The 24,512-nt window shown below is 48.3% G+C and overlaps 1 protein-coding gene across 6 annotated transcripts in view; it reads left to right on the top strand.

Annotated features, from left to right (window-relative positions):
• The first annotated feature begins 758 nt into the window (after window positions 1-758).
• Window positions 759-24,512, top strand: part of CELSR1 (cadherin EGF LAG seven-pass G-type receptor 1) — a 131,681-nt gene continuing 107,927 nt past the window's right edge. For 4 of the 6 annotated variants that reach the window (XM_015851818.2, XM_015851809.2, XM_015851789.2 and 1 more), the window contains exon 1: window positions 759-3,661. In XM_015851818.2, coding sequence (XP_015707304.1) covers window positions 799-3,661 — 2,863 coding nt within the window. In that variant the 5' untranslated portion in view covers window positions 759-798. The remainder of the gene's footprint in view (window positions 3,662-24,512) is intronic. The other 2 variants (XM_015851783.2, XM_015851798.2) reach the window with 1 other exon arrangement.

Here is a 24,512-nt window from a genome sequence, read left to right as displayed (position 1 = left end):
CGCCGAGCAGCGAGAGGAGCGGAGCGGAGCGGGGCGGCACAACGGGACGGGACGGGACGCGGACGGGGCGGCTGCACCGTGCAGGGAACACTCCGGCCGTGGGCCGAACCAGCCGGAGGGGACGCTGAGGAAGGAGGGGATCCGGGATTTGTCTCGTTTTGTTGGTTTTTTTCCCTTTTATTTATTTTTTTTTTCCTTCTTTTTTTTTTTTTTTCCCTTCCCCGTGAGAAGTAGAGGAGCAGCAGGTTTATGCTAATCGCCCTCCCGGGAGCAGCGGTAGGAGGAGGAGGAGAGGAGCCATTTTGAACTCACTTCAAAGTTGAAGGTGGAAAAGTTGGAGCGCTCCCTCGCGCTGCCCGCGGACGGGGCCGGGGCTCCCGCGGAGCGCGGGGCGCAGCGGGGCCGGGCCGGCGGCTGATGGCTGCGGGCGGGCGGGCGGCCCGGCGGGTGGACGGACTGTGCGGCAGCTCCTGAGCCCCGGAGATGCCGCGTCTGTCCGCCGCCGCCGCCGCCGCCTGCGTGTCCTGGGCCGCGCTGCTCTGCGCCCTGGCTCACGCTGCCGGTGCGGAGCCTCGGCAGCCCCGCGCCGCCCCGCTCCTCCACCTGCCCCCCGGGGCCGCGCCGCGCCGCGGAGCCGCCGAGCCGCCCGCGCTGCCGCCCGCCGGGCGCCTGAGGGCTGCGGGGGCCGCTCCGCGCCGCGCTCCGCCCGCCGAACCCCGCGGGCCCCGGTGCGGAGCGCTCAGCCCGCGGCGCGACCGGCGGCGGGCGGCCCCTGAGCCCCGCGGAGCGGACTGCGCCATGGAGGACGGCGACGGGCCGAGGGCGGCGCGGCGGGCGCGGAGCCCCAACAGCCCCCCGCAGTTCCAGCTGCCCAGCTACCAGGTGTCCATCCCCGAGAACGAGCCGGCCGGCACCGCCGTGATCGTGCTGCGCGCGCAGGACCCCGACGAGGGGGAGGCGGGTCGGCTGGCGTACTCCATGGAAGCGCTGTTCGACGAGCGCTCCAACGACTACTTCAACATCGACCCCGACACCGGCAGCGTCGTCACCGCCCGCAGCCTCGACAGGGAGACGAAGGACACCCACGTGCTGAAGGTGACCGCCTCCGACCACGGCTCCCCGCGCCGGCGCTCGGCCACCACCTACCTGACCGTGACGGTCAGCGACACCAACGACCACGACCCGGTGTTCGAGCAGCCCGAGTACCGGGAGAGCATCCGCGAGAACCTGGAGGTGGGCTACGAGGTGCTGACCATCCGCGCCACCGACGGTGATGCCCCGGCCAACGCCAACATGCTTTACCGCCTGCTGGAGCCCGGTGCCGGGGATGGCGTCTTCGAGATCGACCCGCGCTCGGGGCTCATCACCACCAGCGGGCCGGTGGACCGTGAGGAGGTCTCCGAGTATCACCTGGTGGTGGAAGCCAACGATCAGGGCAGGGAGCCGGGGCCTCGCTCTGCCACCGTCAAGGTGCACATCACTGTCGAGGACGAGAACGACAACTACCCTCAGTTCAGCGAGAAGCGCTACCTGGTTCAGGTGCAGGAAGATGCCCCAGTGAACAGCCAGATCCTGCAGGTACAGGCCACAGATCGGGACCGGGGCAGCAACGCCCAGGTGCACTACAGCATCGTGAGTGGCAACCTGAAAGGTCAGTTCTACATCCACTCCTTCTCTGGTGCCATTGATCTGATCAACCCTCTTGATTACGAGACTATTCGGGAGTACACGCTCCGCATAAAAGCCCAGGACGGAGGCAGACCTCCCTTAATCAACTCCAGCGGCATGGTGTCGGTGCAGGTTGTGGATGTCAATGACAATGCCCCCATCTTCGTCAGCACTCCCTTTCAGGCCACGGTGCTGGAGAATGTTCCTTTGGGCTACTCAGTGCTGCACATCCAGGCTGTGGACGCTGACTCAGGGGAGAACGCGCGCCTGGAATACAAGCTCATTGAGATGACACCACCGGCTGGGGTTGCCCCTGCATCCGGGGACTCTGGGTTTCCCTTCCAAATCAACAACAGCACAGGGTGGATCACAGTGGCTGCAGAGCTGGACCGAGAAACTGTGGAGAACTATCACTTTGGGGTGGAGGCCAGGGACCATGGTGTGCCGGTAATGACCTCCTCAGCCAGCGTGTCCATCACTGTCCTGGATGTGAATGACAACAACCCCACCTTCACCGAGAAGGTCTACCACCTCCGGCTGAATGAGGATGCAGCTGTGGGCAGCAGTGTCCTCACCCTGACTGCTGTGGACAGGGACGTGAACAGTGCCATCACCTACCAGATCACCAGCGGCAACACCCGGAACCGCTTTGCCATCACCAGCCAGAGTGGAGGGGGGCTCCTCACGCTCGCCCTGCCGCTGGACTACAAGCAGGAGCGGCACTACGTGCTCACCGTCACTGCCTCTGATGGCACTCGCTTTGACACCGTCCAGGTCTTCATCAACGTCACAGATGCCAACACACATAGGCCGGTATTCCAGAGCTCCCACTACACGGTGAGCGTCAGCGAGGACAAACCCATTGGCACCTCTATTGTCACCATCAGTGCCACCGATGAAGACACGGGGGAGAATGCAAGAATCACTTACATTTTGGATGACAACATCCCTCAGTTCCGCATTGACCCTGACACTGGCACCATCACCACCCTGATGGAGCTGGACTACGAGGACCAGGCGTCCTACACATTGGCCATCACAGCCCATGACAACGGCATCCCGCAGAAATCAGACACCACCTACGTGGAGATCCTCATCCTGGATGCCAATGACAACGCGCCCCGCTTCCTGCGCGACCGCTACCAGGGCTCAGTTTTTGAGGATGTGCCGCTCTCCACCAGCGTCCTGCAGCTTTCTGCCACCGACCGCGACTCGGGCCTCAATGGCCGCCTTCTCTACACCTTCCAAGGTGGGGATGATGGAGATGGAGACTTCTATATCGAGCCCACCTCTGGAGTCATACGCACGCTGCGCAAGCTGGACCGCGAGAATGTGGCCGTCTACAGCCTGCGGGCCTTTGCTGTAGACAGGGGCAGCCCGCCTCTGAAGGCCTCTGTGGATATCCAGGTGACTGTGCTGGACATCAATGACAATCCCCCTGTCTTTGAGAAGGATGAGTTTGACATCTTTGTGGAGGAGAACAGCCCTGTGGGCTCTATCGTGGCCCGAATCAGCGCAGCCGACCCTGATGAGGGAACCAACGCGCAGATCATGTACCAGATAGTGGAGGGCAACATCCCTGAGGTCTTCCAGCTGGACTTGTTGAACGGGGACCTCACGGCCCTGATGGACTTGGATTATGAGAGCCGCACAGAGTATGTGATTGTGGTGCAGGCCACCTCGGCCCCACTGGTGAGCCGGGCGACTGTGCACATCCGCCTGTTGGATCAGAATGACAACCCACCCGTTCTGCAGGACTTCCAGATCCTCTTCAACAACTATGTCACCAATAAGTCCAACAGTTTCCCCTCCGGTGTGATTGGTAAGATCCCTGCACATGACCCGGATGTGTCTGACAGCCTGGCCTACGCCTTTGTGCAAGGCAATGAGTTAAACTTGCTTCTCTTGGACTCTGCCACTGGAGAACTCAAGCTCAGCCGAGACCTGGACAACAACCGGCCCCTGGAAGCCCTTATGAAAGTGTCGGTCTCAGGTAAGCACACATTGGAGGCGTGTGAAATGTGCGGTTCTTATTGGGCTGGTGGGGTGGCATTGGCTGAATAACTGCTTGTAGTTTAGTGTGCAGCCTTCAGTTTCCAGAGGCAGCAACTTATCTGTGAAGTTCTTGGAAAGGAACCACAAAAATGGATCTAATCCACGTGCTGTAGATTGAAGTGGTGCATTGCAGCTGTTTGGTAGATGTGGATCACGAGAGTAAATAAATGTATGTGGGGGTATAGATTTCCTCCGTTTAGGTGGTGCTTTGGCTTGAGCTTTTCTGATGTGGTTGCATCAAGGCAATAAGTGATCTAACCTGCAAAGATGTAGGCAATGCATGCATTCTGTGATGCTTGGGGTTAAGCTTAATGTTGGTGATACGTGATGGCTTTGCAAATCCATCTTCCCTCTCCGTTCTTTTACTCTTGTTAAAAAACAGTGGCCAAGTAGCACTCAAATCAGTACTGAGTGATCCTTTGTTGTGGGGGGAGAGGAGCGGGGAAGGAGAGATGCTGTGACCACCTTCCTGGGAGAGCTGGTGTGTGACGGGGAGGGCTCTGCCTCTCCTGTTGGGCACACTGTTCCCTATTGTTCAACATGTACTTTTATGTGAGTGTGTATACACTCTTGGGATAAGTGGTTTTTTTTTCTGCTCGGTCAGTTGTTTATCATGGAATTACTTTTTATGCCTTTAATTGTGGCATCAATCATGCAATGAGTAATTTCCTCTGCAGGTGCCACTCTATAAAGTTTACTGTGGACCCGATCCCACACTTCTGTTGACATTTGAATGTTATAACCAGACACGTTCCTCGCTGCCTCTCTGTGCGACCCTGAAGCTAATAATTCTTTTTTTCCCCCCCTTTTTTAACATAAAATAGCTGTAAATATGAGGCACGCAGGACATGCTGCTTCTTTTCTTTTTTTTTTGGTTTTTTTTTTGTTTTTTTTGGAGGATTGTATTAAAAAATACCAAACTATGGCATAATCCTGGCAGCGCTCATTACTGTAAGTAGTCATTAAGTGCAGCGGGGCCTCGGGGGACTCTCTGTTGTGCTTGCAGGCTTGAGTTCCTTTTTGCTTCAGGAAAATGAAAGTGATATTAACTGCACTGATTGAATTTACTGCGGTGCATCACCTGACAGGAGCCTCCTGTTGCAAAGTGCTGGGGGGCAGCTCACGCGGTACGTTAGCTCATAAATGCTGGTTCCACGTCCTGTGAGGACTTGCAGAAAGAACAGGCAGTTGGCTGGTGGCCTTAAAGAAACATTTGGATCAGTGCGGCGGGGATTGCGTGGTCATCATCTGTCTGAAGCAGTGGCTCTTTATCCAGCAGCAGCTGATAAGAACTGACTCGGAGCGAAAAGCTTGGAGCAGTTATTTGGTCAGAACATATGGAGAGCAATGAATGGCTCATAGGGCCTGAGGGCCTGAGGAAGTGTCAGGCAGGGGAACGAAGGACTGGAGACCTCTGTTAAGCTGTGGGAGCTTAGCTCTTATTGCTTTGTATTCAGGTTGGGTGAAGATGTGAACTTTGCAGCTCTGCTGTGATGTGGATCAGAACTGTCTGCCGCACATCCCGGGGTATTTAAATACAAGAGCTTCTTATGGGTTTGAGGCAATTTTGACAAGTGCTGAACTCCCTTTGGTGTTTGTTGTGAGCAGTTTGCTGTTTGGGAACTGGGAGGGCAGAGTTGTGCCGTTTGTGATTGTTTCCAGTAAACTTTCACCTGCTTGCTTTCCTGCTTATCTGATGTGCTCTCCAAAAAAGAAGAAAAACAAAAAAAAGACAGCAGAGCTCAAACAGAAGCACTCCACCTGGTTATCTCCAAGTGTTGCAAAATACCTGCAAATCATCTGCTAGGATAAGCTGCCAGTTAACTGAAAAATGTGTCTATGGAGCAGCCATTAACCTCTCAACCCAGACAGACACAAAGTCCTGCCCGGCTCGCAGCTGCTGTTCGGGTCAGGGCAGAATGTGAGCTCTTTATGAACTTGGGGAATGTGATCTGTATACGGGTCGGAAGTAGCTGTGCTGCTATAAAAACCTGGCTGCCACCCAGCTCTGCCTTCTGCCATTGGGGTGAGTGCGTGGGGCTGGGGAGCTGCTGAACTCCGTCACCGTGGGACTTTGAGACTTTGCTAAAACCCGTGTCCTTTTATTTGCATTGGGAACTGTTTGGAGAAGCGTGGGAATTCTGTCCTAATGCACATAAACAAAACTTCAGGGAATCGCGAAGAGCAAGCAGACTGAGATAACTGGTTTCACAGAGCCTGAGAGTGGGACGGCTCTTCACGCTTTACCTAAAGAGAAGGAACACCCTTGGAGCTGCGTGGGGCCGTGGGCAGCCCGCAGGGGTCTGTGTGTGTGCAGCTCTGCCCGGTGCTGTGGGACCTGCTTGGCCGTGCCCTGCAGCTGTCAGGAGGAGAGAAGGGAGGAACGTGGCTGGTGGGGCCTGTGGGCGGGCGGGCAGGCATTAGCATCTTGGAGCGGCAGAGCAGCTTTTGAAGTCAGCCTCTTTTGAAGTGAATGTCTCTGGGTGCCCCCGTGCCGTGCCCACAGAGTGAGCAAACAGGCCCTGCTGCAGGAACCTCAGCCAGGTGCACTCCAGGGGTGCCCCAGGTGCTCACAGGCTTTGGCTGTGGTTGTGTCTCATAGCAGTGTGTCTCTCAGAGTCCCTCATTTTAGCTACTCCTGCCCTGAAAGCTGGAACTTATGCTGCAGGTGTGGGGTCGCTTAGAAGGAAGTGTTCTTCTTTTCCCTGACATCTTCAAGGCTTTCCCATGGGAAGGCAGAGCTTGGCCCTGTGTCCCCATGTCCATGTGCAGCTTTGTGAGGTTTGTGCTGTTTTAACAACTGGGGCCTTGCTGCAAATCCTGCCCTCGCTTTCCAGGGTTCCATTTTACTCTGGGCTGTAATACGAGGTGTTAGTTGGCAGCCACTCAAACATGAGCCAGCAGTGTACTCAGGTGGCCGAGAGTGCCAATGGCATCCTGGCTTGTATCAGAAATAGCACAGCCAGCAGAGCAGGGAGGTGAGCATCCCTCTGTACTCAGTGCTGGTGAGGCCGCATCTCGAGTGCTGAGTTCTTACTGTTGTTAAATATGTACTTTAAATGGATAGGATTATTTTAAATGATGGCTTTTTGTCCACAGTTTATAGTGTCAAATTTATTCTGGATCCTTTGGGATTTTTCTGGCTTAAAAGGAGATTGACAATTGCACTGGCCCCAAGGTGCTGTCATGTGTTAGGCATTGCACTACAGTGTCCTGGAGGAAGGCTGGGTGCTGCCACAGCTGTGCACAGGAGCTGCATGAGGTCACAGTGTGTGACTGCAAACTGCCTGCACCTGCTGGGCCCGGAGTGTGTGCTACAAGTGTAAAGTAATGCCATAGAACAAGTCATTTTGGGCAGGCAGTGCTCTGGCTCTGTGCTTTGCCGTGGGCTGGTTTCCCTAGTGAGGGGTAGGCACCATGAAGGGTTCCTTTACATTCCTTTAACTTCAAACCTCCACTGGTATTCAGTGACAGTATTGACTATCAGCAAATACAAATCGGGATAGAGCTCCTTCATGTTGCAATAAACATGTGCTGTTTTTAACTTTAGCACTTGTTAAAGGATCTTTATTATTATTGTAATTTAAAAGCCATTACGCTAAAGCTCCCGAGTCTCCAGCTCAGGTGCTTCTCCATACAAATGAAAGAGACGACATTGCACTTAGTTTAACCCTTGGGACAAACAGCAAGGCCATGGCTGTGCCTAAGGTAGAGCACTGAGGAGCTGTGTGTGCACAGGGGGATAGGGGCATTCAAGCTACTTCTTTCACCCCAAAACACCGCTGCCTCCAGGTATGGTCTGGGAGCATCACAGTGCAAACTGCCTCTGTGCTTCGGGGGCTGTGCCTCCACCACCTGTGGCATGTGGGGCTGCTGAGGCCATTTTGGGGGTGCAGTATGTAGAGCAAGGAGATGCTTCTGGTGAGGCTGCAGGACCAGCACTGCTTTCAGGTACTTGGGAGGAGGGATTGGCACCCAAACAGCTCCCTGCATCCTCCCCTTGCTACCAGGGAGGTAAATTCCTGCGGCCTTAAATAAGCCGTACAATTACAGGATTATAGGAATGAAAGGATGCTCCCCGTGCCTTCCCCGTGGGTGAGGTGCAGGTTTCCTCCTATTTCCTGGCAAAATGGGGGTATTGCTGTTCCCTGCGCTGGTGTTCTGTGTGCGCACCCAGCATGAGAGCTGCAGCTGGGAGGGAGCAGCAAGTGACTTGGTTGGGAACGCAGGGTGTGAGACCTGGCCATCAGTTTGTGTATTACATGGGAAATGATTAGCAGCCTTTATGCTGTGCTTTTGAACGCTTACCTTTGTTTTCCTAAATCAGTGACTGCAAAGTAGTGGCCATCCTTTTGAAGTGAGGAGGAGAGCTCCCATGCTGCAGTTGCTACTGAAATCCTCCCTTATCTAAAATGCAGCTCAGTTACACAGAGACAGATGCCCCTCCAGCCCGCAGGTATGCGAGTTGCCTCCCTGCTCTGTGTAATCTGTTCCAGCTGATAAAAAGCCGCTGGTGCCTTGTTGCTCCCGTGTGTGTTCCCTTCCACTTCGTTCCCGGCTTTCATAGGAGTGGCGTATTTTTGTTTTTAAAGACAGGAAAACCTCTATGGCTGCGAGAGCAAAAATATTTAATGGGAGGCCAACTAGCAAAATAACTTTTGACTGAGATAAAAGCTATCTGCTGCTGGCAAATAAATAAAATAACGGGTTATGCAGTGACTTCACTTGGAGAGATAAACAATTTCTCTGCTAAAATAATGATTTCCAGGTAGAAAAAAAGTGTTTATCACAGCTTACTTGAGGAACTTAGTGAGGTGTTTTGTCTCAGTGAAAAGTTATTTTGCACATCAGCTTCTCTCAGCAAATGCTTCTGTGAAAGTAGCTATCACTACAAGTGTTTGTTTTCTCCCTGTCTGTGTGTACTGTGTGTGCCCGTTTTTGTTTCACACTGTTTGCAAGGTCTCCCTATCTTGGCCGATCTCAGTGGCTTAGGAGCAACCAGAAAGCACTTCTGAACCTCATCCCATTTCAGTGTGAGGGGTTGCAATCAGCTCCTGGAGAGAAACAAAACAAAACAAACCCCTGTGCTACTAATTTCCTCTTTTGCAAACTGTTGTACCCATGACATGACATTAACCCTGCAGTAGAACTAGTTGTGAGGAAAGCAGGTGACGTGGAGCAGTGGCATTTTATACTTCATTATCTCCAACATCCCAAGCACTACATGAGGAAGTAGTTGGCTGCTGATAATGTGTATAATTTTACACTTGCTCTTTGAATGGTCTGTTCTCCTTCAGCATGTAGTCTCTATAACTTGAAATTCCCTTTCATAGCTGACTCTTGCCTTTGAGCTGGATGGGTTTTCTCAATGTTCACATTCACAATGATTCATCAGACAAGCCACGACCAAGAAGAGTAATGCTGGGTTTAGGGCAATGTTCGGTGAAGGCAAGTAGCACATTCACCACCTGCCTGGACAGGGCTTTCTGCTGGGACTTGGATGGACTTCCTCTCCTTCATAAAGCCCAGGCCAGAGCATGGCCCCCATGCAGGGCTGGGGACGTTCTTTTGTTCTCTGCCTCCTCCCTGGGCTGTGCTGCAGGTCTGCCCACACTCAGCAGCCACTGGGCTGTCTTCAGTGTTTTGGCTGGTGGATGCTGAGGGTTCATGGGTCAGGGTTGTATGATAGCATGCAGCACCTATGAACACGTGTTTGCAATGCAGCCAGATGTGAAGCAGCTGCATAGATTGGCACATCTGAGCTTGCTTCCTTCTGGTTACTTAAAGTATAGATAGCAGCAGCTGCTCCATGCCATGGCTTTGGTACAAGCAGAACGATGTCACTGAACCCCTCAATTCCCACCTTCTGGACTGGACGCAAAAAGTGTGATGCTGAAACCTCTTCTAAGCCTACGTGCTACAAATACCTTTTCAATATTTAGAAGCGTGGGCAACTCTAGATGTAACACTCATCCATAGAAGATGAGCAAGGGAAGAATCAAATGTCAGACACAACACATGATCCACACATACTCCATCCCTTTCTCCCCCACTTTTATAAGTCCTCTGGATTTTGAGAGCCAGTTGGTGGGGTCAGACTTGCAGATTTGAGTGCTTGCGATAAAGTGATTTGTGCTTAACTCAGTATTGCCCAACTTACAGGATTTGGGCAACTCTCTTGGCTTCCTTTGGCACATAGACATGTATTCCCAAAAATATCTATGGAAAGACACCAGGAAATGTCAGAGAATTAAAAAAAGCTGAAGATATTCAGATCAGACCTAATGAGCCTCATTGGCAATTGTTCATGGTATAATTATTCTGCTCTGGTTTCTGGGGGGATGGCAATGTTTTTAGGCAGAGTAGTACTAAAACTACTCTGACATCTACTTTAGCGTTCAAGAAACAAGTATGCCAGTGCTGTCCTTTATGGTTAATTGGCTCTTTTGTTTTCTGCTCCTTTTTTTAAGACCATTTTGCCAAAAGATTGCATAAAGTGAGTACAGAACAAGTTGACAGGGACTCAGTTCTTCAAAGCCTTGTTCACTGTCGTTGTCCAGTCGAAAGAAGGAATGTCTAAGACCGGATTAAATTGAGTTTGGCCACTCTGTGTTCCTGTGACAAGTGACACTTTTTGCTGTTGTTTTTTTCCCCTGATGCAGATCTTCTTTCAGCGTTGAAAAACACAGAACTATTTATAGAGGTAACACAGGTTTCCAAGAGGGACAGGATGTAACCTAAATGGAAAATCTGAAATCCATCATTCAGTGATTTCTTGTTAGGTGAGGGTTTGTCTCACACAGCTGTTTATAAGGCACGGCTGTAGGCGTTTAGATTTAGATTCCATCGTGGCTTGTTGATTTTTCTGGATTGGAAGAGTGTAATGAAGGGCAGAGTTTGATTTGTATGGTTGGATTTATGTCCCTTGGCACATCTCTGAGAGAAATAAGAGACCTGTGTGGGGTTGGATGTGTAGGTCCCAGCCATGATCTGCCAATAGGCGTGGGGATGCACAGGTGGAGATGCACATCTCACCTCCAGTTAAAGAGGGAACACGGGTTACTGGCTTGGGCTAATTGCCTTGTTGTTAGATGGGAAAGCTCTGTGAGTGAAACCTCCCTGTCCCTGTGTGCCAGAAAGGAAGGGTTATTTTCTTTTATAATGATGACCGTACTTAGTTCTGTTTCAGCAAACTACCCCTATTTACAGGCTTAGTAGACTAGGTGGAAAGAATGGAGGGAGGCTATAGCATGTAAGCTGGAAAATTTGCTCAGAGAAGCTGTAGGTGTTCCATCTCAGGAGGCACTTAGGACTGAGCTGGATGGGACCCTGAGCAACCTGAGCTGGTGGGTGTCAACCAGCCCATGGCAGGGGTTGAGACTGCGGACTTTAAGTTATCTTCCATCCTGAACCATTCTGTGATTCTATTAAATACATTGCCATGAGTGAAATTAGGATGTACTTTATGTGTTTTCAGGAATGAAAACATTATGAGGGAAAAATATCCTCCTATTTGGTGTTCAACAAAGAAATAAAATGCTAAAATACTTCAAAAAGGTGATCTTTGCACTTGAAGGAAGAAAAGAACATTGAACAGAAAAACAGTTTGCTGACGAGAAAGGAAGACTTTTGGACTTTGTTTCAACAAGCAGTTAATGCCACTAAGCTGCAACTGCCTTCATGTTTATTCCACTATTTACACTTGCCAAGCACAAAAAAAAGCAAATAAATGAAATGGTAAACCTGTAATACATCCCAAGAGGACCACACAATAAACATAGATGTGTTATGCTTATCAAATACAAAGAAAAGTAATCCGTTTTCAGCGCCATTGCCAAACAGGTGATGGATGCTACATTCCTCGGATCTCCAGCACTTTTGGAAGTGACACATCTGGTCAAAATATTTCAACACTTTTTGAAGGAAGAAGAAGGAGAGGCTGTCGTTATAATAACATTCGTCACAATGCATCTCTCTCCTAGTGTGGAGCCTGTAGTTTCAGAGAGAAGCAAAACCATCTGGACCCTGAAAAAAACAGGGTAAGGCAGGGACTAAACCATCAAATTTAATTTCACAGGCATGGTGGCCACTCATCATCATCTGTGCTGCTAAATCCCAAAGGAGTGTTAAGTTTAGAAGTCTTCAGCAGAATTAATAGCCATGAAGGAACAAATGTAATCAAGGCAACTCTCAGTAGCTGTTGTGCCATGAGAGCATGTACCATGGGTTCAAAGAGCTTCTCCATCTGTTGGGTTTGCTCTTTCCTTTCATCAACCTGTTCAAAACTGATATTGGCAAGTCACTAAGTTTATTTGATTGAGTTCACAGCATAGAACTTCTGCATGAGGCCAGCCCCTTGTTATTTGCATGCTTCCAGCATTCATTCTTCTGTGTCTGATTATGAAGGAAGCCTTTTAACACCATAGCTGTTTTTTTTTCTATTTATCTGTCTGAATTTGGTTCAAATCATTTAAAAGTCGACACATATTAACTAGAGCCTTGTTTGTTTTGGCAGTATGCACTTGCCAGCCACTCTATGCTACTGGCTGGGAAAAGGCATTTGGCACCTTCTACAGCTCAGATCCTGTGGAGAACTTACCTATCTAACCATTACAGGCCGCAGCGCCTCACACTGAGGTGTCTGCTCTCTGCTGCAGTGTCCTTATTTAGGCAGTCAAGTGTCCTATGAAGTGGGAGCACTTGAAATGCCATCCTGCTACAGCCTGGGCACTTCACTCAGCGCGCTGATCGGGACACTTAGCGAGGGCAGAGATGGGCTGGGCTCCAGCCCTTGATCTCAGAGCTCTTGCTGTGGTATGCACTAAAGAGGAACCGAATAAGATAGAGAGACAGTTGTGGGCCTCACATTTCCCATCTCTTGGGCAAGTGCCATAAGCTTCAGGGCCCTGCTGATACTCACAGTGCACAACAGAGGAGGTTTCCTGGCTGACTCTTTGCAGTTGAGCAGCAGTGAAGGCAGTGTGGCTCTGACCTGAAGCTGCTAGGTTCTGTTTTGGCTGCCATAGAAGCGGGATCATCAGTTGTTCAGGCCGTGTCAGGACTAGGTCAGCTCTGGCTGTAGCCAGGGATATGAGTCTTCCCACCTGGGAACTCAAAGGCAGAATAAACAGGGATTTTCTCCTATTTAATCACAGCTGATTTGTCTTCTGGCTTTAGTTATTCCTCATTGTACCTTAAAAAAATGCTTTCTCTAACTTGCTTTTAGGAGGAGAAGCCCCCACTTAAGACTAACAGGTAGGTTATAGAAGTGTGTGTGGGATCAGACTTAAATCACACCACAAAATATCCAGAGTTGGATGCATTTTTACCTCCTCTTAAAACTCTTGCTGTAGTTTGCTGCAATGATAGACTTGCTGGTAATTACCAGCGTGTTCCAGCTTGTTGCTCGGATGCTGTGGCTTTTCCCTCGATGTATTTGCGGACACTGTAGCCGGCTGACATTGCTGTGACACACACATAGAGGTCTGGTGGCAGTGATGACTCAGTTGAGCTAACCAATTGGTTTGCTTATTTTCTTTCCACATGGGGTGTATTTCTAATGTTGGCCTCCTTTTATTGACGCGGGATAATTTAGCAGTCTACACAATGAGCTCTCCATCTGGCAGATAATTGCCTGTGAGCTTAAATCCCATCTTAACTTTGGTTTCTTCAGACCACGAAACCTGCTGGCACATTCTGGTTGGCTTAGCAGGCTGCTTGGAAAAAGATTTGCTGAGAGTTGAAGTGATGTGGGCAAATCTCTGTGGGTTTTAGCAATGTTAGGTGAGATGGGTTAACTTTTGTTTTTTATGAAGTCATCTAACATTATTGGCTTTGTTAATTACATAATTAATATCTACCGTTATGAGCGTTACATGTGAGGTGGTGGTGCCATGGAGGTTTTGCTTCCTGGAACGTGCAGCTGACTCTTTCAGTCTTCTACTCCCTTACAGCTCAGCTAACAGCAGTGCTGGGACTTGGTTCAGCTTTAAAAGGCTTCAAACTAGGAAATTCCTATTTACTACCAGCAGCATTGATGGATGTGACCGATTAATAGCAATAAAATCTGGTGAGAACTGAGAGATGAGTACATTTTTTATGTTTCATGCAGTTAACTTGTTTTAGGTGAGTGAGCTTTATGTTTTGCAGTTGCTTTTAAAATACATCCTTGCCAAATGACTGGGGATTTCTGAAGCTGATTCACTCCTTGGCGCAAGAACGTGCATCACGCTGCTCTGAAACGAGGTGCTGAGATGATCAGATGAAATTACCCCAAACTCTTCAGAGTAGGGCAGTTTAGAATCAATGCTTTGTTTTCTGCAGGAAATCCTCCAAGAGATGCAGTTTCACCTGCTTGGAGGTGGTGTGGGCGACTCCCTCCTTTCTGTTGTCTCCCTTATCAGCCTTGAGATGTCACAAGACACTGTTGCTCTTTTCAAGGCCTAAAGGGAAATTAAGTGACAACTCTGATGGCTGGCTGGAAAGCTTTCCCCCAGGCCTGGTTATGGTGCATATAAAGACTGGAAACTGTCCCTTGGGATAAAACAACTTTACTCATGCTCCACGTATTCCAAACTGATGGTACAGGATGATGTTTCACTGGATTAGCACTGCATAAATTTGTGATATTGGCTGTTTTCAGGGATTTCAATGAAGTTGAATATGTATGCATAAGAAGAGTCTAATTAAATGTTATTCCAATGATGATAGTGAGTTTTATAGAAGTCATTCTGAGATTTCTAAACTTGTTAAATTCATGATGCCTTTTGAATGGTGTTAGTCATATTGCATAATCTTGCCCAATACCCAGGAAGATTTATTTACTCATTCAACAAGCAGAGTTCCATCAAGGTCACTGCTTCCCTCCACGTGCTCAGCAGAGAGCTCAGCCTGATGATTTCAGTGCCACATGTCTGGGCTTTACCTTTCTGGCGCTTTTCCTTTCTGCGGTAATTTTCCATTTTATAGCAAGTGCACTGATTATTGAAAGCAAGGCTCTGACTTCTTTTATTAAGCATGATCCCTCCACACTTTGCACTTGTGTGATCACAGAATGGATTGGCTTGGAAGGAACCTTAAAGATAATGAAGTTCAAACCTCTTGGCTAGTTGCCACCCACCAGCTGAGGCTGCCCAGGGACCCATCCAACTTGGCCTTGAACATCTCCAGAGATGGGATCCCCACAGCTTCCCAGGGTCTCACTGCTCTCATGGGAAAGAATTCTTAGAGGTTGGTCCCATCATTCAGGTGGTTTTGCTGTGTAGCACCTGCTCCATCCTTATGGAGTGGTGAGAGAGGCAGCAAGGCACAAGCAGGGCTGTTGCTGCTCTAGCAAATGAGATGCTGATCCATTACTGCTTCAGGGTAATATTTCACTTGTAGAAAGCAGAATAGTTAATAATTCCACGCTAACAAACTGCCACTGCTTCTGTTCCTTGTTAGACATCTTAATTAATTTCTGTTCTTAGGCATTTTGAAGCATTTAATTTTCTCTTCGATAATTTATGAGTTGTGAAATCCATTGAAACATATTAGTCTTTGTGTAATGGCATTTTTCAATGCCTCTTGCATTTCCTTTGTGCATTGCTGCTTGTTTAGAGGCAGTGCTAATATATTAAAAAGCAATATATTGCTTCATGGCTACGATATGCCCATACCACACTGCCCTTTCCTTGGAGATGCCGCCCTCCTCCTGCTTAGATGGTACTGAGTGCTTCCTTCTTAGGCTTAAGCCCTGCCACATGTATCGCCCTCCTCTGAAGTCACCATCCCATCCACCTCCCAGACCCAATTGTAAATTATCAGGTCTGGTGGTTACTCACAGATGTCATGGGCTGCGGGTTGCAGCAGATCTCAGCCAGCCTTGCTTCTGGTTCCTTCACTCCTACCCTCCTCAGCACCTGCGTGACCTTGTGCTGGGCTCTTTCCTCGCAGCAAGTTACTAAAATGCCAATCTACTGAAAGACATAGCATGAAGAAACAGCTCAGTGCATCAAACAAGTATCAGAGGGGGTGCAAGGGAAGATGAAAGTTGATAAAAAGCCAAATTATCAATAAAAACAAGCAAAAAGAGCAAAAGCTTTCTGACTGTGCAAAGAAACGGTTCAATATAGCATCAGACGAACACCAGTGCAATGCAGGAGATGGGACAGTGGCAGCCAGCCCTTGGATTATTGTAGGGCTGCTGCACATTCACAACCAGGAATATAGGAAAAAGTCTTTTCTATTGCTTGTTTGAGTGCTTTCTTTGTTTGTTTCTGGTACTGAGTAGGATTTTTATTAATTAACATTGACTATGGGCAGGTTTGCTCCAGTGCTCCTTGTGCAATGGTCAGCACCCATCCCATGTAGTTGTAAGTTTATCAGCACGCACGGCCCTTCCATGGGTACAGAACTCCTGGGTTTCATTAGCATGGAATTCTGCCATCCCTACAGCTTGAACCTACTGCAGATTTTGTGGTGTGAAATGTATTTTTATTTCTTACATCTGAACCACGGGAGACTCAGTGTGAGCCCATTTAGAAGCACACACCTTGGAAACACACAGAATATGAGAAAATATTGTTATAAATGAGTGTCAAAATAAACAGCTGGATGAATTTAGTTCTTTATTCCCCATAGATTAGTGCCTTTCAAGGTTTGTTGGTTTAGAATTTTGTTGTTAACTAATTTTAGTTTAAAAAGGTAAGAGATTCTATGGTAATAAGAATTTTGCATTAAGAAAATGAATGGGTTTGTGTGCTCTGGCTCAGTCCTGTGCATTATCTAGGCACTACTGTAACTGATAAGTGCATGCTGATAACCCTGTTAATATTTCAAGGAGCCTTTGCAACTATAGGGGAGCAGTAGGTAACTATCACATTCCTTTGCTCTGCAGGACGGGTTTCTTATTTGCTATCTTAATGACATTATATGCATGCAGCTCTTTTCAAGCCACGCTCACCTTGTCTCACGGCAGCTCCTTGGCATGCAGCCTTGTGAACTCTTTAAGATGCTTCTTACTCACAGCGCTGGGCTCGCTGCCTGCCCTGGTGTGGCTGGGATTTGGATTGCAAATTCCTATCTGAACAAAGAGGGGGAATATAAAAGGCTGGTCGCTGGCCTCTCTCACACTTTAGGAAACCTTTCAGGCTTCAGAGGATTGTACTCATAATTCTGGCTACACTTCAAAAAAGAGAAGTTTCTATCTTTGCACAGACCGGTGCAGCTCCACCAGCAGGCTTGATGCTAAAAACAGGAACAAGGAGGCCCCAGGGAAGTGATGGGTGTTGTAGCCATCATCTTATGCAGAGCTACCTTGAGCCAGGTCCACACGTGTTCCTATTTCCTCCATACTTTGTCTCCTCAGAACCACAGGGCTGGAAATGGGTGTTTTTAGGAAGATGGTGAAATAGAACAGGATGGAGACAGGGCTGGCACACAGGCCATGTCCAGGCATGGCATGAGCTGCAGCAGCCCTGCAGGAGCAATCTGCATCGCTGGGGCTGCCTCACAGCCTGTGCTAGCTTGTGCTGTGTCAAACTGAAGGGGTGACTCATCAGAACCAGGCTTTATTAATTGGTTTGTATGGGAGATGCGTTGGGAAATGGCCTGTCACTGTCATGAAATTATCTTGCTTTGGTTTGCTGTGCTTCAGAGATGAGAGAGAAGACACTCAGGGTCCATTTCAGCCACTCTCAGGTTAAGAGGTGGTGGTGCTGGCTAATAATTCCTGAGGGGCTCCAGGTGGCGAAATCCATGTTCCTGCAAGGTAGTCACCAAGGGTTCCCTTTGCACTTCCCCCATCATCAAAGGTGACAGAAAAGCTCAAATTGTTTGTTTTCAAACATGTGCAGAGGACTTTGCACAATAGGTAGCACCAGGTTAAGCTCTCCATAATTATTAATCATTTTGGTTTAGAAAGTGTGGCAATTGTTAACCCCGAGACAGGCTTGTGTAGCACAAAGAGGAAAGCTGCTTTCATGTCTATTGAGCCGTGTTTTGCTTTGAAACCACCTCCTTCTCTGCCCTTGCTGTGTTAAGGACATTCACCACGCACTGGGATCTCCCCCTCTCCTGCTGCATGCGGCCACAAGTCTTCATCCTGGTGGACATGCAGGAACCAGGGGGAGGTAGAGCACGGGCATAGGATTATCCTGTCCTGCACCCTATGGTTTGATCAGATAAAGGAAATCCAGACACAGATGCTCTTTCCCCAGCATGGGAAGCTTTCTTTAAGAGGTAGATTGAAAGGCAGACCCAGCTGAGAGGCCCATGCTGGATCTACAGCTGAGAGGTGCTGTGCAGGCCAGTAGCCCCTGCAGGATCAGCCCCATGTCCCTGCACGCCCCAGAGCTCCCATCGCTGCACCCCTAGATTGCCAGGAGCAAGGAGTGGGCTCATCACCCAGAAGACAGTGTTTTCGTGAATATAACATGCCCCAAACCAGCCTCTTGGGAAAGCTGGTTCTCCACAGAGAGGTTTTTGGGTGTATCCTGCTTTTTGAATGAGCTGCAATTTCTGTGAGTTACAACACACCCTTTTGGGATGTGTTTGTTATTCAGAAAGGAAACTTCCTTCTCTTCCAGGAGAAATGAGTCTGGCAAAGGGGCAGGGAATCAGTGGCAGAGGATCTGGCACAGCTGATGTGGGAGACAGAGGGCTGCAGAGGAACATAGTTCAGCTGGCCCTTCTTTCTGATTCAGTGCCACGTGGAGGTAATTAAGGTATACCCAGTTAGTGAAAGTGGCCATTGTATTGTTGTGTGAGATCTACAAGCTCACTTGCAGTACAGATAGCAGAAAATCATCTAGATGGTTTTAACCAGTTTTGCATGTTTGAGTAATACAGATTTAGAGTAGGCCTGCTCTGCTGATGTTTACAGAAGCTCATGAAGTGAGGCAGGGATGCTTGCTGCCCTGGAGGCCAAAGGGCCTGGCTGGACCCACATGGATCCCTCCATAATCCATCCCCCAGGAGCAAGGCAGCCTGGCATGGCATGACAGCATTGGCCAAAGACATGTGCGCCAGTGCTACAGGTCATCACACACTGGGCCTACATCCTTACCTTGCCTCTTATTCTGCCACAGGCATTGATGCTAAATTACATATTATGTATTTGGGTCAAAACCATACCTGCTCAGTTGGATTGCCTTTGAATCACTAAGGGAAATCCCTGTATTTTCCTGTAACCGTTAATGCTGTATTCTCGGTTGGGACACAGCTTTGAGGTGCGACAGGTACGGCTGCCCGATCTCTTATACCCATTGTGAGGCCTTTGTGATAGAAAGGTCAGGGTTGGGTGTACGTGGTGGGTTTTCTTTTACAATATCAGAACGTGCTGAGATCCATTCAGGAATGGAGATTTTTGGAGGCTTTAGAAGCAAGACAAAACAAATCAACGAGATAAACGGGGGGGATATTATGTAGATGGAGTAAGGAGCTTTGGGAGCCTGATGGTGCTGTGGGAGGGGCGTTGCACAGAGGCCCTGCCACCTGCTTGCTGGAGAACACATCATCCCGCAATGGGATCTCAGAGCTTTTCTCAAGGCCAGCAACCTGGGGCAAATTCTGTTTTCAGGTGTTGAGTTGAATGTGTCCCTTTAAAATAGACAGAAAGCAAAAACAAGAAAATCTGCAGCAACGTTGTTCAGAGGCCACTGAAAGGAAACTATTTGTGGTTTCTGTTGTGTTTGTAGAGCTGGAGTCTTTGTCTTCCTCCCATTTTGGATTATAAATCATTGTGGTAAAAAGAAAGACCTAAAACAGTAACTGTGAGTTTCTTTAACACAACTGTGATAGATTATTTGCTTTAGATAATTTTCTTCGAGTGTTCCACGTAAGTTTTCAACATGCCTTTTTAATAGGTGAAACTTAACTGGGATCTTACCGGCGGCGTCTCAGTCACAGATGGTTGAGCAGGGAATTATTAACCCAGCATAAGAGCTAACATGAGGATTACTGGAAAGTTCCTGCCTGTGTCAGCTTTAAGTGAACTGTGTTACTGCAAAAGCTGCGGAGAGTTCAAATTGCTTGAGATCGTGCCAAAGGACTGTCAGTGGTCTTTTGTTAGACACTGACCACCTCAGACAGGGCTCACAAAGAGTCTCTTTTCTCTTTGCTGAGCAGCACTAGCTCTGTGCTCCCTTTGCAGCCTAGCTACCTTCCCACAGATCGGCATCTGGGGTATTAAAACCTACTATCGATGTCTCTCCGAAAGCACGATCTCCCACAAAGATGCTATTTCCAAACACTTTGTCTGCTTCTGCTGAACCCTTTGGTAAATCTCCCCGACTTTGAGACAAAAGGTACATGTGCAACTTTGGGAGATCTTTGGGAACATGGAAGCTGGTAGTGAGCTGCTGGTGTGACCTAGAAATAATTGAAGGCCTTTTGTGGCTTAACCAGCCTTTTCACTACAGCACCAGCTGCTCAGTATGTAGGAAACTCATACATAGGAAGCTGTGAATCTGGACATCTGAAGGCAGCATCTCTTGTACCAAGGAATGAGGCTTTTCTCCATTCGGTGATTGTGACCAAGTCTTTCATATTACCTTCAGCCAGAATTGAGAGAATGGACAACCCATGCGTTTCTCATATTGCTGCTTAAATCTCGTTCATCAGTCATCCTTCACTGTAGAAATGATGTCCTTGATGCCAGTATCTGGATCTAAGATCATTTCAGGAGGAATTTTCCCAGGTTGCCAAAACCCTGGGGACAGAGGAAGCAGAACAAGGAGCTGCTCACTGTCAGCTCCTGGAGAGGCCAAGATCTCCTTCCAGGAAAGTGGGGGATGTTGAAACCTGTTGTACTGCAGCTGCACTAGATCTGTGAGTAGGGAATCCTGACATAAGCCTCCAAATATGAACACGTTGTGCTAAAATAACTTGGTCAGTGATGAGCTGCTAGCAAAAAAGTGTACCTTTCTAATTTCCCAGTCTAGACAAGGTCACATTTTTGCCCCTGTATTGCTTTCATTGGGCTTCTCCTGCTTGTGCACCTCTTTTCTAGACTGGTTGACCTGTGTCTCCAGCTCCAGCTTGGGAGGAGTTGTCTTCTGGGCTGATATTTTCCCATCACTGTCAGCAAACTAGTGGGGCTGGGCCTGACTGTGTCCGTGGCTCAGTTGGCTTCGGTGGATGCATGTCTATCACTGGACAGATTTCAGACAGAAGCATCCTTCCTGGAGGAACAGACAAGGAGCAGCCTTTTTCTTAGCTGAGAGACAATATCATCTGTGTGCAGAAGCTATAGATAGCTCAGGGCTAAATGTGTTCTTGCATAGCTCTGCTGGCCTGGCTGCCCTTGGAACAAGAGGATGCATTTTGGGAAAGGAATTATCATGCATGTAGTTCAACATACAGAACCATTGCCAGTCTTGCCCCCTCCTTAAGGTCTTATTACTGCTGAGCCCTCCTGCTTGCTCTGCAGTGCTGTGGACACACAGCCATGACGGGGTTGTGCACTGGGACTCTGAGCTGGCTGCCTTTCCCTTTGCTGATCTTATTTTTCTGACAAAGCTTATTTTCATCAGCCGAATGGGCAGCCATTCATAGCACTCTGTGGAAAATTCCTCAGATCCCTTGGCTGGATACTTGGTTTCTTTGCTGATTGAGTGGCAGAAATACAAGTGCTGTCTGTTATCTTGGGTGCTCCAAGAAGTATAAATACCTTGTATTACAACATTGTACACGCTTGCTTGTGCATATGTATGTGACCAGATCCTAGTATATCATTGTAATGACTTTTAAGGTCAAAATACGGAAAGAGCTACTCTTCTTCTGAAGTATATACTCATAAATAATGGCAGTAACACAAGACAGGATCTTGATTAGCCTGACCTTGTCGATGGCTTTCTGAAGCAGCAGATCATAGTGAGAGTCACAGCTGCGGATCTTCAGGTTTGTTTGGATTCGTCCAGTAGCAGAGATGTTTTGCCCACTCTTTTATTTGCTGTTTCTCTTTGTTTTTTGTTTAAATATTTATTTATTGATAACATTTCTTCTTACAAGTGCCGCTGCTTCTGGAGGAGAGAGCTCAACACGGTTGTACTCTCAGCAAATCAGAGGCTCCCCTGGCTTTTAATGCAGAAAATCCCCTCTTTTTTTTTAACTGTTGTATACTGCACAGCACTGGGTTGTTTTGTACAGAGCAGAAAACCTCTTATGTCGGGCACACCCACACGTGTGAAGAACATCACTGCAGTAAAAGCAAACAATTCCTGGAACAGTGCCGCTGCCATCAGATGCGAGCAGTTGTTGGAGCGCACGCCCGGCTTTTCCCATACCTCAGATGTGAACACAACAGCTGCCAGGGCTTTTGTGCGGGCTACAGTTGCAAAAACATACTCTGCCTACTTCTTGCCATGCTGATCAGCCACCCCTGCAGCGGGCTGTGGGTAGCAGGAGCAGTTGCTGAGAGCCGGGCTCTGAAATCCCCATTTGGCGCTCCAAGATTTACCACTGGTGCACGGTGAGCTGCTGTGGCTGCCCATTGCTTCCCCCTGGGGTAAGGGAGGAGTGAGAGTAGTAACAGACAGAAAACAGAGTAGAAAATGAATACACGCTTGGTCACTGGAACCTGAGTGGGTGCAAATCCTTGTGGAACAAGGAGACCGTGGGCCCACATGGCTGCAGCCATCTAGAAGGAATGTGAAGTCCGTGCAGGGCTGGGTTGGTGCCCCTAAATCAGCAAGGGCTGGGACTGTGCTGTGAATACTGAAGAGTCTCTTTTATGATATTCCCCATGAGGTAATGATTGTGGAGTAGTGCTGGATTGCTGATGAAAGGGAGAACCTTTATTTACTTGTTCTTGAGAGCAGTGGCAATACAGGCCCAGAAGTGTGCTGTAAATCTGAGTAGGGATAAATGTTTGCAGCCTTCTTGATTCTGTTTTCTCTGACGGGTTGCAGCAGAGACTTAGCAGATAGAGACTGACAAATACTAGATGATCTTTATTGGAGACTGAAATAAAGTGCAGGTGTGGAGATGTTCTCCTTGCCTGCCCCTCTACAACATATCTTTATAGGTCTGCAGACTCTCTAAGTGCCAAACATGTTAGAATCTGTGATGCCTGTGCTTTAAACAACAGGAGCTTATGGCACATGGGTGTTTTATTTTACTTATCCGCTGTATTGTTTTCTTCCCTTTGCAGCAGCGATCTTTTGGCCGACAATAATGCATAATTCCCAGTTCTTTTAGAAAGCTGATGTTTGCCAAAGCGGTAACCTCATAGATTATCTTCTTGTCAGTAATGCTTTTAGCCACAGTTTTGGCAGAGCCTCGAAACATGCCCTTTCTCAGGAAAGAGTTGTCTGGGCTAGAAAAGCATTGGCATTAAAAAGAGGTTGTCATAGTGATTGAAACCTCCTCATAGACATTCCTCAGGAAAAGTAGGCTGCAAGATGCACCTTTGTAGTCCCTTTTTTAAGGGAGGGACCCTTTATATTGAAGAGCCTATTTCATTGTCTAAATGCAGATTTCTGTCACTTGTAAAACAATAGTCCTCTGGAGTGCCGTTTGTGTATCAATGCTTATTTTAATTACTTTCTACAAGAAATGCCTCAATGGGAATTAAGTTCCAATTTCTTGCTGTTAGGAGGCTCTGTGTTTTCAGGTCTGAACCCGGGATCGCAGCTTGGCTTCCCTAGGAAGAGGTTGGAGGAAGACACTCAAAGCGAGCCCTGCGTGATGAGCTGTGAGCAGGCTTGAAAAGCACAGCCTGGAAAATCTTCCCTTGCAGATGTTTGCTCTTTGGGCTGAAAAGAGCTAATAAAGGTCGGGACTTCTGTTACCTCCCGTGCAAGCTGAGCACACGGCTGAGCGGTGTGTCTGCTCGTGGGGAGAGTTGTGTGCAAAGCAGAATTGGGACAGCTGGGGATACACGAACGTATCATTTTTATATGAAATCCGGAAAGGTGGTGTTTAATGAGGTGGCATTATTTTGTGTGCAGATGCGATTATTCGTTTGAATCGCATTCTCCTGTCTGTGTTATATTTCTGTTTGCCAGGAGAAGATAAGCAAGTCCAGTGTTTTTCACTGTAAAGTCAAGTCAAACATACTCATACCTTGGAAAAGATGGGAGGAGAATGAAGGCAGCAGTAAGACACGCTCAGGGGATGGGATGCATTTTAGGATTGTGGCGATTATATCCTCTGGCACTTGGACTCTCTGGATGTGTTTTTCCATCCAATTGCTTTAAATTCTTTCATATAATGTGCACACGCAAGGAATATTAATGAGATCAGCCCTAACCTTGTGGCTCTGAGCCATCTGTTAGAAGCCCACTTTTCTTTTTTTATTATTATTATTATTTTTTACCTGACTGCCCAAAGAGAAAGCTCTAATCCTGAGATAGTTGGGGATGATAGTAGCGTGCGAGAGGTGCTGGTGCGAGCTGCTCTGGGTTTCTATGCCGGCTCCCACAACAAAATTAACCCCAAATTCCAATCCTTTGGGGATTAAAGGAAGAGACAAAGAAGGGACCTTTGGGAAGATCTTGTTATTTCTGGAAGTACCCAAAGCCCCGCTGGGAAGGGGGCCTAATGAGAACCTATTATTGTTCTTATTGTTCCCTCTGAAGTCAAAAGAGCTTCTGCAATTGACTTGAAAGGAGCAGGACCCGTGAGCCATTTATTTTACTTTCATCCCCTACATGGAAGTTCCTCAGGTATAAAACAGTGACTTGAGCGTTTGTGGGCATGGGAAAATCCATTTGGGTGAGAAGAGGAGTCTAGTTTTTATCTTGTACCACTGCGTCCTGGGAATTGGGCGGAGCTACAGTGGGGTTTAAATCTGGTTCAGTGGGGGG

Source organism: Coturnix japonica, chromosome 1 (assembly GCF_001577835.2).
Source record: "Coturnix japonica isolate 7356 chromosome 1, Coturnix japonica 2.1, whole genome shotgun sequence".
NCBI lineage: Eukaryota > Metazoa > Chordata > Aves > Galliformes > Phasianidae > Coturnix > Coturnix japonica.
This window is presented reverse-complemented; position numbering and strand designations above follow the sequence as displayed.